Source organism: Acyrthosiphon pisum, chromosome A3 (genome assembly GCF_005508785.2).
Source record: "Acyrthosiphon pisum isolate AL4f chromosome A3, pea_aphid_22Mar2018_4r6ur, whole genome shotgun sequence".
Classification (NCBI taxonomy): Eukaryota; Metazoa; Arthropoda; class Insecta; order Hemiptera; family Aphididae; genus Acyrthosiphon; species Acyrthosiphon pisum.
The window spans coordinates 12354619-12371644 of record NC_042496.1 but is presented as its reverse complement, the minus strand read 5'-3'; the positions used below and the strand labels follow the sequence as shown (position 1 = coordinate 12371644).

The following is a 17026-nucleotide window of genomic DNA, read 5'->3' as shown; positions in this document are numbered from 1 at the left end:
AATTCAATGAAAGATTGGTGATTTATTTTTTCTAAAAAAATGAATTGTTACTGTTATTTTGTTGCTATGGCAATTATAAATTATAATTTGACCTTTAATTGGCCACTCTTTATTTTTCTTTTATGAACCAATGAATTTACACTTCTGACTCCCTGGTGATCGTTAAAAAATACCTAGGCCATTTTTGACTTCAGACTGATACTTATGAGCTCAAACTGAATATCTATGTTGAATTTCAAGAAAATCTGAGTAGTAGTTTTCAAGAAACTGCGTTATTTGAGAAATGGCCACTTTTTTTTATTATATAGATAATAATATCAGTGGCGCCGAAGTTTTTAAAATGTGGTCGGGCAATTTTAAAACTTCTACATTTATTCATAATCACGGTTTAAATATACTCATGCTCATATTAAAGTTGTGAAGTAAATAAAATATGGCCAGCCGGCCACATTTTTTAAAAAAGAGGTCGGGCCACGGCCCGACGTCACCATGGACTTCGGCGCCACTGAATAATATTATCTTTATCTATTAAGAGGATGTCAGCGCAATATTTGTTTCTCTCTCAGACCCACACGCAATATAGACAAAACGCATTTACGCAAAATCATTTTTTCTATGCGTTTAAGTAATCTCCGAGTAAAGTCACCTATTACAAAAAAGATAGAGAATAATATTTTTGAGGGAACGACGTATCGATTTTATATTTTATTATTATTTGACTTTGTATTTCACTTTAAAAATAAATAAAAAAAATGTCGTAAATTTAAATGATGTTTAAATTATTTTGAGACAATATTTAGACAAATTGATATGTTTATTCTCAAAAATATTATTCTCTATAATTTTTCTTATGGGTAATTTTACTCTATGATTACAAAAATAAAAATAAAATTATTTTGCGTGAATGCGTTCTGTCTCTGTTTCACTAGAGAGAGAAAACAAATAGTGCGTATTGTCAATCTGACATCCCCTAGGCGCTTATTTCGGAGAGGCGATAGTGACATAAAATGTATTATTTTATTTAATTATAATAAGTTTCTGACAGATTCATATATTAAAACACCCTAAAAGATCGGAACTTAAGAGTGGCTGTGTGATTTTTTTTTCTTTGATGATTTGGTACGAAAACCGATCACCCTAGCACTTGACGGGCAGCAAATTAGGTAGGTACTGTTTAGTTTGAAGTGTGCCCGTAGACGTTGAGTATGACGGTGAGTTAAACCACATTTGGTGTCTTGGTTTCATATAATATGGTATGATACATCTTTAATAATTCAGTACAATAATCATGATAGGTTGAATGTTTATTTATAATTATCATATTTAGCTCCAAGGTATACAAAAAAATTTTTTAACTGATGATCGTTAATTCTACGTTCGCAAGTTCGCAACGTGTCAAAATGGGTCTAATTCTCATAGAAATATAGATGGTGAGAACTGAGTTTTGTATGTTTTTGGTTTCTGCGTCTTCTGTGTAGCATTTCTTAAATCTTTATTATCTTCAACTGTAATTTCTGAATTTGATAATAATTTCTAATTGTACCTATAGAATACTATAATTCGAAACTCCTTGATAATATATTATTGGTGTAATTACAATTCGAATTATGTTATTTTTATGGTAAAAATACTAATTGCTCCTCTGAAGTTTCCTGAATGTGAGGCCTTCTATACTTGGAGTTCAATAAGCTTTTACTGGCCCAGTCTACCCCTGTTAAACGGAGCGAACATATATCAGACAGACAATGTCATGTGTCTGTGTAATATTGTAGTGGGTCAACACTGATGCATTGAGAATTATATATTTATCCAAGGCTCACTGACACAAGGGGAGACTTCGCGCTTCTCAACTACCCATCTAACCTTAAAGAATTGTGATGACTAAAACTAAATACTTATCAATGTAAATTAATTTCCAAATTATACTAAACCCTTTATACCATAGAGGTTAAATATTGTGAAATAACATAATACTTCTTAAAAATATATGTGGCATTTAAATTTTAAATATTATATACTATAAAATGTATATATATAAATACAAAATCATAGTCATTAAAATAACATCCATAGCAAAAATCCAACTTTCTATTTTTTAGACGAAACTCGCCAATGACATCTAGCATAATTTTTGTATTCCAGTTAACAATTACAATGTGACATATACCAATAAGGCTGTATGCAAATAGTCTATTCTTATTCGAGCGTGATCATTCGCCTAGTTAGTGCTATTAGGCTAAACCTAAAATTGCAGTTTAGGTACCTATAATGAAGTGTAGAACTGTGTAATCCCATGTTTATTTTCACAAAATCAACATCAGGCATTATTTTGAGCATTTATTATTATTATTTGACAGTAATTGTCGTCAAAATATTTGGAGACCAATTATTATGGAACCCATCTTTTTCTGCATTACAAAAATACTTATATAAATTAATTATATTATGTAACTATACATGTACTAAAATTTAATTTTGATAGTATTAAATAATGATGAAAATTATATAATAAGTCAGTAAATTGTAATATTTTAATATATTTAAAATTATCAGTTTTAATTTTTTTTTTTTTGGTTAAAACTTTACAATATTGTAATTAGTACTAATTTGCGCTAACTTAGTTATTTTAGAGGATTTTTTCTGATAACAACCGTTCAAATTTTTAGCCTATAAATGGGTGGTAAATAGGTTATAGCCAACCAAAATTAAAAATCCATGATTCCAGTCGTACATCTATATATAGCTCATCATCTAGCTCTTAATACATCATCAGTCAACTGTCAAACTGTACCTATAATAATTTACTAACAATTTCAGTTCCTACAGATAATTAGTATTAATTTAGTAAACAGAATAAAAAGAAAATTATTTTCTTTCAATAACTTTTTTATAATAACGCAGTTATTCAATAACCATTTAACTTATTAAATATTTGTATATAATTATGAATGTATAAAATGGGTTACAAGAAAGTTTACTCAGTTTACTACGTTTTTATTAAGTCTGTGGATTTAAAAATAAAAATAAAAAATGTATTAAGTGAAAATCTAATGTAGGTATAGAGTAATCTCGTGTCTTTAATATCTATCAATCCTAAATACTATAACACCTCTGGAAATATATTGTTTTAGACTATAAATTATTATGATATGATAACCCAGTACTGGTGTTACACGTGTTCCAACTTTTTAAATCAATGGTGCATGACGTATAGGTTACACAATTTATCCCTTTAATAATTATTAATTAACCACTGTCACGTCAATAAAACGAGCTCAAGCTCGAGATAAAAATAAATAATACAAAAAAGGAAATTTGTTAAAGTAACGTTAAATTTACACAGACCCACTGTGGATATTATATTTGTATTTAGAATGTATATTTATGTATAGGTACATACAGTATCTTGATTCTTGACTATTCAAACAAAAGTATATTGTTACAAGTTGATAACTGTCTTGAGTTTGGAGAAATTATAAACGGTACTGCTACAGTCTGCTGCTTCCGGATAAAAAAAAATTCATACAGCGTAATAAGCAGGAATGAAAATAAAAATGTCTTTAACTGTTGCATGTGTTATACACACCTGTAAACAAACAACGGCCGTTATGGGGTATGAAAATTAAAATAATAACCGTAAAAAACGTCGGTTTGTTTCTTTTCATCGAATATAGCCGTATATGGCGTAAGTATATACTTACTATATATTAATACATGTACAACTATTATATGATATAGTGATATATTATACCTACCACGTTTGTCGCTTGCGGCATACACGATAGCGTATGCCGAAAACGAAATATACAAATAGTTGAAGATATTTGGCCAGCACTAGGGTAAGCTGTAGGTATATTACATCGCAGTGTGAAACTAACAAAAATACTTAAATACGCCATACACTACTGGTATAATAGCTATTAGTTGTATTTGTATATTCAATATTCATATTTAAATATCCGCTATCCGCAACTTGATAAAAATATATAAGTCACTACTTATTAAACATAGATAAGCCACAATAGGCATGAGCGCAACTAAATCAATATTTTTGAGGGTGCACAAATTGTAAGGAATTGCCAAACCTCAGACCCTATTAACGCTGTATACATATTTATATTAAGAATAATTGCAAATATACATATATATATTTATTTACTATACTTCGATATGTCGAGTGAAATAGTAACAGATCAGGAAAATAAAATTAGGTATCACAACTATTTTAACATGATTTTTCTGCAGTCCAGTAGACAGTAGTTATATTTATTTAAATAATTGCTAGTTCAGACTTCACCATGTTGTGGTCCTCTCTTCTCTATCAATTACCCAAAACTTTTTAACACTGGCTGATTTCAACTAGGTGTATAACAGTTTGAAACTGGAAGACCTATATCGTCAATTACTTGATAAGTATTTTTTTGTTTTTTTTTTTAAAAAATAATTTTAGTAGGTAGGTCTATAGGTAGGTCTTATTGTTTGTTTAATATTATTATTATTATTATTATTATTACCTATGTAATAGGAATTAATAGTAACACAACTATTGAAATAATTCACTTTCATAAAATAAACATAATATTTTTTTTACCAACACAATATAACTGTTTATTTGTTTTATAAGTTATAACAAATTATAAACAAAGAAACAATCTAAACGCGCTCAAATTCATATAGGCCGACGGCCGTCCTGCGTCCTGCTAATTGCTATAGCCTATAGGTATAGAAAAGTTTCGTTATCTTGTGTTTTAAGTTATTTCGTAAATCTTTAATTCAAAAAAATGCTAAGTGGTCTTGTTTTTTTCTGGTTTATAATATAATATTATTATTTATTATGATTATTGCTACATAAATAAATAATAACTATGTACCTACCCGTGTTCTACTCGATACAACAAAAATACTTAAACTAAAGATTATTTCAGAATAGCATGTTATAGTTGGGAAAATATTAAGTAGGTACCGAAATACCTAAGTACTTAATTATATTCCGAGGATACACAGAATAGCGGTAAAGTACATTTTTGTATTTATTGATAATTTTTACTTAAAATAATCAATATAATATAATAAAAAAAGTAATTTGTTCTTTGCTGGACCACATTTTAAATTCGGGGGTTCATAACTGCACAAGTCCTCTTAGTTCAGCCCCTTAGTTGCGCCAATGGCATCAGGTAAACTCTGTAGGAATGTGGTTACTTAGTTTATGGAATCTAAGCAAAGTTAGCCAGCGTTACGATAAGTGATAACAGTAATACAACATAACGATAACATAATAATTATTAATTAAATCATATTTTGCTGTGTGAGGAACGGAGGGGTAGTGTAGTTGTCACGTGCTAGTGTAGAAGTGCGCAATAAACATTACTTAGCCCAGGGTTGAAATATACGGGATATTGCATATCGACTCAGATTGTTATCATAAGAAACAAAATGGCTGCGTAAAGGGATATCACAAATATCAGTTTTCTTATCATTAAAAATACGAAAACAAAAGCTGTAACAAATTCAAAATCCCGCGCTTACATACTTGTTTATTATTGGCTCCCTTTACGCTGCCATTTTTGTTTTTATCATCAAATATTTGATTGAGAAGGGGTATATATGCAATAACCTTGTATATTTCAACCATGACTTAGCCCATAACCTGTGTGTATTATAGGTATGCTACACTATACAATACAGACACAACGCCGACATCCGATTCTGAGAAACGGTGAAAATAATATAATATTATTCCGGTAATACGCAACGACAATAATAACGAAGACTAATAGGGATCGACGTCGTCTGCCGGCCACAGTGACGTCGTGATTTATTATTTCGTTTTAAACGAAACGGAACCAATTGGTAATGTGACCAACGTGGCGCGCCGACTGCATCATAGACGTCATATAATAATATTGTGCAGTTTAAAATATTGCAATGGTCCTAAGCCACCACCGTGATCACCAGAGTAGCCCTGACTAAGATTTAACCCTCCACGCCCAAAAATATTCATTATTGATTTAGATATAAGCCGTCTATGGGTTATTTTAAATTAATAGTTTTGTTAAGTGGGCTGTACCCATGCAGCCATCCCAGAATTTTAACCCTAGTCGCGCCTATGGTCACCTAGCTCAAATTTCATATTTAATATATAGGTAACATTTTAGGTATTCATTGATACATTTTGAGTATTGTATTTAATGGTTAGGGTGAATTGTAGAAATGACTCTGGTATGGAAAAATATCCCCCCCCCCCCAGCCAATAAAAAGTGTGACTGTACCTCAGCGGCACAAATAGGAAAAATGTTTAGGGAGGGCTCAAGCCCCAACACATTTTTTTTTTAAATTATAATTTATAGGTAAATACTTTTAAGAATGGTATACTATTATATTTTGAGGGGGCTAAGCCCCCCAGCCCCCCCCCAACCCTATTTGCGCCACTCCCTCTAATTATTTCGTAGGTTCTTATTTTATTTTATACAATATAGGTTATAATACGATTTACACTACTATAACTAGGTAATAAAGCTGAACTTTGGATAAGTAATTATATATTATATTAAGATACATTAATACTATAAACTCCACACAAACTCGTTTTTAACTACCTATCGCACTGCGCTATCAGATGACAAACAACTATACCATCCAAAAATAGAACTGCGTCCCGTAACAACCATGCAGAGCAATGGTTGTAGATGATAATATATATTAGGCAACAAAGAAATGGAGAAGTCCGCGTCTGGCGTCACTCGAAGGGAGTAGAGACGTGTCTCTGTAAGTCAGCCGTAAATCCAGTAACGTTAAAAAAGGCGATTCAGATATTTTGTAATTGGTGATCAGGAGCGTACAAAGGAGTCAGATCTAATGTTATATATTTTGAAAAAATGGCTTTATCCGAATTGATTACCGATATTCTAGGCGGCACCCATCCGAATTGGTTCCCAATAAAGACTTTCAAATTGATACATTATAATATAAAGCTACAAAATATAGACACACAACAGAACCATAAGACTAAAAGTAAAGAAATATTATGTACCTAAAAACAGAAATGGACAAATTTAAATAAAATGAAATTAATAGATTGTAATTTATAACTAATATTTGTTATACATTTTTATCTCAATAAAAGAAAATACCTATTAAAAAAAACATAGAAAAATTATATGTTTAGTATAGGTAATTATAATTATTGATTTTATATTTTTAATTAAAAAGAAAAATTAAAAAACATTATGACCTATACCTATTATTTGAAACAAAATCAAAGTTTTTGACTATACCTGCTTAATATATAGAAATTCCTAAATCTGTATAAAATGAAAATGAAAATTGATAATGGTTTTAAAATAATTTGGAACCAATTAGGGATTCGGATATATCCTTCGTAACAACTCGGGAACCAATTCCGATTATCGGAAAAAAATACTGTGGACCTAAAAATGTATAATATGGTATCTTATCTTCTTCTTTTCCTTTACCTTCTCTCCCAACTATTTGGGGTCACCCACCCTGGTCCTCAATTTCCACTTACTACGATCCTTAGCATCCTCCTCCATATCATATGGTATCTTTTACACTTTTTTAATTTTATAACGAGATTGGTAATTTATATAAAATTAATAAAAAATGTAATAATCTATACTCTATATTATAATATTATGATCATTAGACTTAAAATTATTACGATAAACATGAATATATTATTAAGAAACTATTAGCTTTTCGCAGTATTGTCTAGATTTTCATAATTGGTGCCCTTTCTCTCCACCGTTCAAAATCCATGTCCATTGTCCACGCAACCACTTAAAACTTAATAAATACGGTACTCCATAGTTCGTACTTTCGTAGGTACCCACTATAATATTATGTTTATTATGATTGACAGAACATTATTTTTTTAAGTACAGGCTTGTCCGCCGCCAAGACGGAAAAATGTAATGTATGATTTTGGTTATACAACCGGTCGATGACAATAGTATTACATAAACATCATAATATTATGTATTATACATAGGTTCAGTTATTCCAACATATAAATAAATATAGTGTACAATTTATTATATATATGTTATACAAAAGACGCACGCCATACGTAGGTAGGTACGTGTGTGGCGTATACGCCACTCGCGTCTCGACTTATGGTGCACATACCGATAGATGTAATTGTGTTTACTCCGTATATGTCTTTTTAAACGTATACCTACCTACATAGTACCTACTCTATCTTAAAGGCGATAAAATCAAATAAAATAGAATATTTCACTATTTTAGAATAAGACATTTTTTATTCGATAGGTGCAGTGATCAAAGCTCTGCCCGAGTTGCATCAATATAAATACTTACCTACTTATTGTTTGTGAAAAACTGAAAAAGAAATCTAATATAAACATAATGTCATAATAATGTTATATAATATATATACCTATCTAGAAAATAATAGATATGCATAAGGCATAATTGCGTAATTCCATAAGAACGATTTGAATTCATCATTAAAAATCCGTTTATTTTGTTTAATTGTTTCCCACGATGTTCAAATTATGAATTTAGTCGTCTACATTGCGACATTAAAATAACGAAGATGAGAAACTTTTAAGTATAGATGTAAAATACGTTATTTAAAATCCCCACGATATAAAATCGATTGCATCGTTATTACATTTATTACACTGTGAAGAATGAAGACATTCCAAGCGATAGACGTAAAAATTGAATTTAAATGTATTATCTATATAGCTATATTATAACGTATAATAAGTATGGGTGATAGGCAACACCTAGATACAACGATTGTTTGACTCAAAAATTATAAAATATTAAATCCCTTCTCTGGCGTGTAGTGAGATTAGCACCACGAATTATTCTTCGTGTCCTTATATATTTACCGCCCAGGATAGATGTTAACTAGGTATATTATAGACTATACAGTGGCGAGTTTAGGACGGGGCCACCGGGACCTCCTATAGGTATGTCATATGTCCAAGTGGTTGGTTGAAAATTTTTTTCAAACAAAATATTTGTTAAAAAGTTTTGTGTTAACGAATTTTTAAATTTTTTTTGAAACCTAGGTAAATCAGCGTTATAAAAATTATGACGTAAAAATAATTCTGATACCCACCCCTGGTGGTTTTACATAACAAGTCGAGGGATGTTTTCAATTTAAATGTTTAATTGTACGAGTGAGCGCAGAGAGCAAGTGACCACGCCGGGTGTACCTATACAATGTATATGAAAATTATAAAACAGAACAGTTCCAAACGGGCGGTAAAATATTGAGTTGTAACAACAATTGCCTAAAACACCGAAAATCGTGAATTTTGTAAGGCCATAACTTAAAAACTAATGATTTTCGGCAAATAATTTTTGCAACATCGTTCTTATTAACTCGTAATATACATGGGTTTCCGAGAAAAAAAATTGATAAATTAGCGTGGGTGCTAAGTTAGATTTGTTCCCAATAAATTATTATAATTATTATATGTAAATTGTAAGTACATATATTACATTCATAAAGTGTCCATAGGAGGAGGGGGGGTTAAACCCTAAAAACATCCCTTGAGCACGCACATGCTCCAATGAATGTATTGGTGGGGCGAGGGGAAAATCATATTTTCTGGCAATTTTGATTTTGTTTTTAACAGTATAAAATTTTTTAGAAATACAGCTTGGGAGCGGCGCGGCCCCTAGCATTGCCCCACTCCTGGAGCTTCCACTGGTACCTACCTTGTAGTTAGTACCTAGATGTAATGTGTTTATACAATTAAAATTTTCAGAATCGTTAAAAATAATAATTATGGATTATTTTTGTCTTGTTGAATTGCTGATGTCCATTGTCCAGATGTTTTCGTTTATTTTAAATTACATATTTGTTTATTTTATTCAGTTTCGTACAAATTGAAATGTGCAATATTATAATACTATTGAAAAATATATAAATACTATATTACTAAATATAATTTTATTTAGTGAATATAAAAATTTTAAATAAAGTATGTTTTAACATATTTGTTGGAAATTGATTTGAAAATAAAAACGCACTACCTACAGTGCCGCAATAACCGGGTGTCAAAAACACACGGGCCCAGGGCCCAACCCATAATGGGGGGCCAAAAGATAAACATTTAAAAATATTATATAGAAAGAAAAAAATAAAACCATTTTGTTATAATAATAGTTATTAATAAAGATTGAACAATAGATCGGTTTTGTTTTGTACACAACAATACATCGTTTCTTTTGCAGCCTGTATAAGTTGTATAACCGAAATTAAAAATAGAATAATAAGACTAAAAATATAGATTAAACTAAGATTAAAAATAAGACTTTCAAGATTTTCATAACTTTGCTCAATATTGAAAGACAACAAACAAATGATATTAACATAGAAAATATAATTGACAATTTTGTAAACAAAAAGGCAAGAAAAATGAATCTTTCAGTATTTATTTTTGTTGACTGTTAATGTATGGTATGTTCAATTTATTTGTTATTTAATAATTATTTATATTTAAAATGAATAAAAAAGGCTACAAATTATTACATTTATTTATTTGTAAATACATAGGTACCTACCTATACGTGTTTCGATTATGTTAACCTTATTTTGTATGAGTAAAAACTCAAAATTCCAAAGTATATTTTCAAATTTGGAAAAATTAATTTTTCAATTTTCAAGAGTGAGGAGAGGGGGCCATTCATTTTATTTACACACGGGCCCAAATTGGTGTAGTTGCGGCACTGACTAGTGACTACATACCTACATTTAATTAAAGGTATATACTAGGGCCCTAAATGGACTCTGACACTCTGTTGTCTTTTATCAATCGTAATATTCTTAATTTGTATAAAAATAACTCTGATTTCATAACACTTTTGTCTTGGTGATAATAACGCTCGTGTTTGGTTGTTCAAGCAAGATAATAGAATTTCCATTTAATTATTGAGCGGACGCCAACGCCGTTGTCGTGATATAAATCACAGTGGTAGGCACATATTATTATACCTATTGTTATTATTATTCTAATCTAGGTATATACGTTTGTATAACATTTCATATTTTCATACATTACATTATATTTATAAATGTATAATACATCGCGTTCACGCTCTCTCCTTACACTTACAAAACAATAATAATTCATTGCAGCAAAGTACACGAAGTTATATTATTCTGTATTCGTATAATATGAAATTCTTATAAAGGGATAGTGAGACAATCTCACTGCACGCGTGCATCCAAAATCGTATGTAATAATAATTATGACACTTGGACCCGAATATTATTAACATTATACAATTTATAGTGTGCATAAATTAAATGAAAACGCGTTCAAAAATAATAGTTGTTTAAAATAATAGCATTCATTCAATCGTTTACACCAGGTTTGATCGATAATCGTCTTCGATGCGTTCTAAATGAGTGCTCAAGAATTCATCCACTGTATCGGTATCCCATCGTTCGATTGCCAAGACCTATAAATTAAATATTGAGTTAGTACAGGACACGAATTAAGATATCTTAATTCGTGGTACAGGTATTGAGTATATAATGTATATTGTATAAGCAATATAAGCTCAATGTCACTTTGATATAATAGAAGTATTAAAATATAATATAATATAAGTATTACACGGTAATTTCATAGAAATGCGTTGATATATAATAATGAGTTGATGATTTTTTTTTTTAATGTTCAAATTGTTTATTACATAAATATAAATGTATGAGATATATTAAAATGTACCTAAAATAGGTTATCTTGATTTCGAATCTGTACAAAAATTATTATTTAAGAAGACGTGAATACCCGTCTTACTAGTGCGTAGCATAACACATTTTACGCTCAGCTTAACACATATAACTCTGTTAATTTAAAAATTAGAGTGAATTGACTTCTTATAAAATCTAAAGGTAAACTCATTATCTAGGCAACCTCGTGGGCTTTTTATTATATTTTTATTTTAAGTCAAGTTATGAGTATATTAAAATGTATAAACAATTTACCATTTTAAAATACTCATAACTCGCTTTAAAATTAACAAATAATAAAAAGCCCATAAAATTGCCTAGATTATAAATAAAATTATCTTGCCTTTAGATTTGATAAGAGGTCAATTCACTCTAATTTTTAAATTAGCGGAGCTACACGTGTTTTGCTGAGCATACAATTTTCCATATTAATTCCACACCTGTAAGACAGTGGCAACACATGCGGGTATCACATCCTCTTAACAGCTCACGAAGAACTCATATCTCGTATTAGTAATACCAAATAATATAATATAAGTAAGTTTTTGTGATCTATATCATCTATGACTATAAATTATAGGTTATAATGATTTTAAAGAATTTATACCTCTTGCACATTTCCACTGCTGTCCATGAGCTTAATTAATGGATCTAACCCACGTACATATCTGATCGTCAAGTTAGGGTACTTGTTGGGACGATCGCTTTTTATAAACGCTAAAACATAACAAAATTATATAATTTGTACAGTAGGCACTTTTTATATAATATTATACAGTTATTACTTATTTAAATTGGATAATGTTTAAAAATAAACTATCAATAAAAATCTCATTTAAAAAAAAAATACGTTAAAATAATATTTCTTTTCAATGGTATGAATGTGACAAGTTACGATTATTATTTTGAACATAATTTAAAAGTTTACATAGCTTAAATCATTCAATTTTATTTTTCTTCATTTTGTTAGTCTAATTGCAGGTTAAATTTGTTAAATAACAAAAAAATAAAAGTTATTCAAAATTTAAATAATGATAATTAACTTAGCAAAAACTAAAATTATCTATTAAAAAAATAACAAAAAAGAATTTAAATTGATAGAACCAAGTATTTCTCCAAATCAACTACCAACCTCCAATATCTCAAAAAAAAAATTGTAATAATAACTAAAAATATATAAGTACAACATTAATATGTTGTACAAGCAACAAAATGGTATTATGATTGATGACACACAATAAAATTAATTTTTAATTAATAAGATGATAATGTTTATTTGCCAATATTATAAAATACACCTAATACCTAAAACTCATAATTATTAATGACTAACACAAAAACTTAAAATTATAATTCAAAATATGAGAGGTATATTGTATTGGTTAGAATAATGAAATTATATTTTTAATGATATATAATACAATTTAACTTAGATAGAATATAATAAATTATCTTACAATAATTTTTATGTATTATCACCAAGTTCCACATCAACTGACTATTTTTGATTGCCTTACATCTTTAGTAAATAATAATATTTGTTAACCCCCTAAAAATATTTGTCAAAGTAATTTTACTTCAACATATTAATATGAATAGTAAGTCATCAGTAAAGTAACATAAATTATAATATTACATTTTTTGGATAATTTATGTTATATTGTACTTAGTATTATTAAGTGACTTGTCAAATTTAACACTAAAATCCTAATTTAATCCATAGTTTTCCTAAAAGATTGATGATGACATAGTATGATAATGTTTTATAGTTTCAACTATATAACAAATCAAAATTATTTTTATTTTAATTTGTGGATAGCTAAGCAAAGAAAATATTACTTTGTGGAGATCTCATGCACTATGACTTTCTACCAATTAATCTGACCCTTCTTATTTTATATTTTACATTGACAACTTTTAATGTCTTACCCCATACGTTTGAAACACTATATTATAAATGTGTAAATAAATTGTGACGTTAATAAAAAAAATATTCATATATTATATGATAAATTACATCAATTTAAAATTAAATTTGATCATATACCTTGTATCTGAGGATAAGCACCAAATTTACAAGTACAGACTTCCAATCTGGCTTTTGCATATACTTTAATAGATTTTTCTTCATCAATTTGACAACAGTTTGTGCAGTGTTCTCTGTAATAAAAAACAATAATTTTAATTTATTTTATATTTGAATCTAATTCTAATCATAGCAAAGAATACAAATATTCTTAAGTATATAATATTATGTTAATATGTTAATTAATACATTAATGTTATGTTACCTATACCAGCATTTGTTGTTTACACCTTACATGGCTTACAAACGCACAACATAGTATATTTTACTTTCAGAATAGATTATTTATTAAACGTCCAGTTCATCTTGACACTTGGCAACTGTTACAAAAACTAAATGATATTTTTTCCGATATAATATGGTTTTCGGAACACTTTTTTTTTTTAAATTGTAATAATATAAATAATAATGATCATTTTATAATATTATCATACATTATTTGTGAAAATTAACACATGCAATTACAACATCCACTTAATTTTTAAAACAATGTCCATCCTATTTAATGTTTATGAAATAGAATAGGTATAGAAGTTTATATTTTTTTTGTGATTTTTAATTTTTTTTAACATTTTAATCATATGCGATGTGTACCATAATTTTTATATTTCAAACGAAAACTACCTTTGGTTATGAATTATTACTATTTTAATTTTTAATTTAAAAGTTATAAACATACCTACGTACTGCACATAATACTTTTTTTCTTCTACATAACATACAATTTCATATTTTTAATTATTTTATTTTTTTAAAGTAGAATTTTTTTCAACAACCTAAAGGTTACACTAATTCCGAGATTTTAATTTAAAATTTAGGGTAGGTATATCTTAACTTTTAAGTGACAAAAATCTAACATTCATTTAATTTCTTAATTACCTATTAAAATGAATTGCTTTGCATTTATATTTTGTTTTGTAATTGTTTTGTTTCTAACCTACAAATATGTTATTTACTCTTTTAAAAGTTTAATTTATTAATAAATTCTACATTATAATACCAGTTTATATTGTTTTAAACTTAAATACATATTTAAGCTGGAAACATCTTAACCGTAGTCTTAAAATAATATTTATACCTTAATGATGTCAGTTGGAACTTTTTAAGCTGATCGCAAGATGAACACAAAAGATTTGCTTTATTGAAACCCAGTAATGAACATTCATTAGTCGTATAATCTCCATTACATCTGTTCCCCTGTCATAGACACACATTTATTATGGTTAATTATTTAAAAAATAATAATTTAAAGAAAAAAAATGTATCGTTAAATATATTTGTAAGACATACAAATAACATTAATAGTGGAATTATTAAAAGTTTCTTCTGCATTTTGGACGTAGCTTTTAAGTAGATATTAAATATTTTGAAACAAATTGCATCAGAAATGAAAATTTACTCTGCTAACTATTAAACTATAACAATTTTTTTATGAATTTAATATTTTTAATTCAGAGCCAATTTGTATTTAATTTGTTACAACTTACAAGAATATATTTAAAAAAAATTAGAATTTATATTTGATCAAATAGATTTCTGTATTTTGTTTACGCTATGGTTATCATTTTCTATCAGGGTCGGACTTATCATCTATCGTGTCGTGTGCTTTTTTTTGTATTCTGATTGGCCGCAGTAAATATGGGTCTGTCTATACCACGATTAAAGATAGTACTATCTATAGCCGTGACACGGATTAAAATATAACCACAGATAATGTATAATAACTAGATACCCGACTTCTTCTTATCAATGACGCTGGCAGCCATTTACAACTAGGGCAAAATAGTATTATCAGTATATATGTATATATAAGTAAATATGTATATGAATAAATGTAAACATTGCCGAGGTTGCAAATGGCGTCGGGCATCATAATTTAATAATGTTGTTCTATATGGAGTCGGGTATCTAGTTATTATACATATCTGTGAATATAACTTAGTCCGTGGTTGACTTGGAACAAAAAATTGTGGAACAAAAGGTCCATGGAACAAAAGTGATCCGTCCCAGAAGACCAAAATATTATAATTATTACTATCTAACTAATAGGCAAGATTGCTATTCATTTAAATTAAATTAATTAGTAAATAGCATGATTGAAATATATAATAATTAACCATTAACCAGTTTTCTATTTTGTTAGTAATATGCCAGGACATAGAATATTCTAAGGCCAGGATCACGAACGACAGGAACGGGTGATCAAAAGGAAATCATAAAGAACATCCAAATGAAGATTACAAGTTCTTTGATAAATAACCTCAAACATTTAATAAATCCCTTCGACCCCTCAGCAGCCCGAACATTGTACATTTAATGATTAGAAATTATCAAACTCGATACATACTTAATATTTTATGCATGTTGCTTATTATTCATTTTCTAGTTTGAAGTTTCCATTTTAGGTGGATATTTCGGACCATAAGAATATCGATATAACTTGGCGGATAGAAGAAAAAGGTAATTTTTACGAACTCTAACTATATGTTGATTATATTTTTCATGATACATCATGTGTTTATCAAACAGATATTGAATCATTGAATTATAACGACATAAACTACAACCACGTGTCCTTTTTTATTTTAAACTCGTATATTGCTAAGAAAAATAGTTTTCTTCAGGTAATTTACCATAATTATTGATTTTTAGCAAAATGCAGATCTTCGTGAAGACGTTGACTGGGAAAACGATCACTCTCGAAGTAGAGTCGTCGGATTCAATTGAAAATGTGAAATCCAAAATTCAAGATAAAGAAGGTAAATACTACAATATTATACAATTAAAAGATACTACTCGTGCATTGTGATCCCGGTACTAATAAAATTCAATTGATCAAAATATATCTCCCTGCTATGGAATTGTTCCACTTATATAATTTTTTTTTATTGCTTCTGAACACTACTGTTATTACATAGAAATATGTGAAAGTATATTACAATTTAATATGAATATTGATAACATATTACACAATTGTAAGTACAACGACTATTTAATTTGGTAAAAACACTTTGTTTATGTCTGTTGTGTTTTGGTAACTTATCTGTTTTTATATTGATATGCTTTGTTAAGAGGATGTGATACCTGCATGTGTTGTCTCCGTCTTATAAATGCGTAACATAGCAAATTATATGCAAAGAAGAACACGTGTAGCTCTGTTATGCTTAAAAATTAGAGTGAATTGACCCCTTATAAAA

The 17026-nt window shown here is 28.6% G+C and overlaps 2 protein-coding genes across 2 annotated transcripts; one reads left to right on the top strand and one right to left on the bottom strand.

Annotated features, from left to right (window-relative positions):
- Positions 1-11047: 11047 nt before the first annotated feature.
- Positions 11048-15383, bottom strand: Sep15 (15 kDa selenoprotein-like). The gene is given in 5 exon segments (NM_001162043.2): positions 11048-11466; positions 12351-12460; positions 13791-13903; positions 14908-15026; positions 15120-15383. Coding segments are annotated over 5 exon segments (483 nt in total). The 5' UTR covers positions 15162-15383; the 3' UTR covers positions 11048-11367.
- Positions 15384-15915: 532 nt separating this feature from the next.
- LOC103310742 (ubiquitin) lies at positions 15916-16588 on the top strand (the record flags this gene model as incomplete). The annotated part of the gene is given in 2 exon segments (XM_008189992.3): positions 15916-16289; positions 16482-16588. A coding segment is annotated over 1 exon segment (103 nt), but the record flags the coding sequence as incomplete, so codon positions are not given.
- Between the last annotated feature and the right edge of the window lie 438 nt (positions 16589-17026).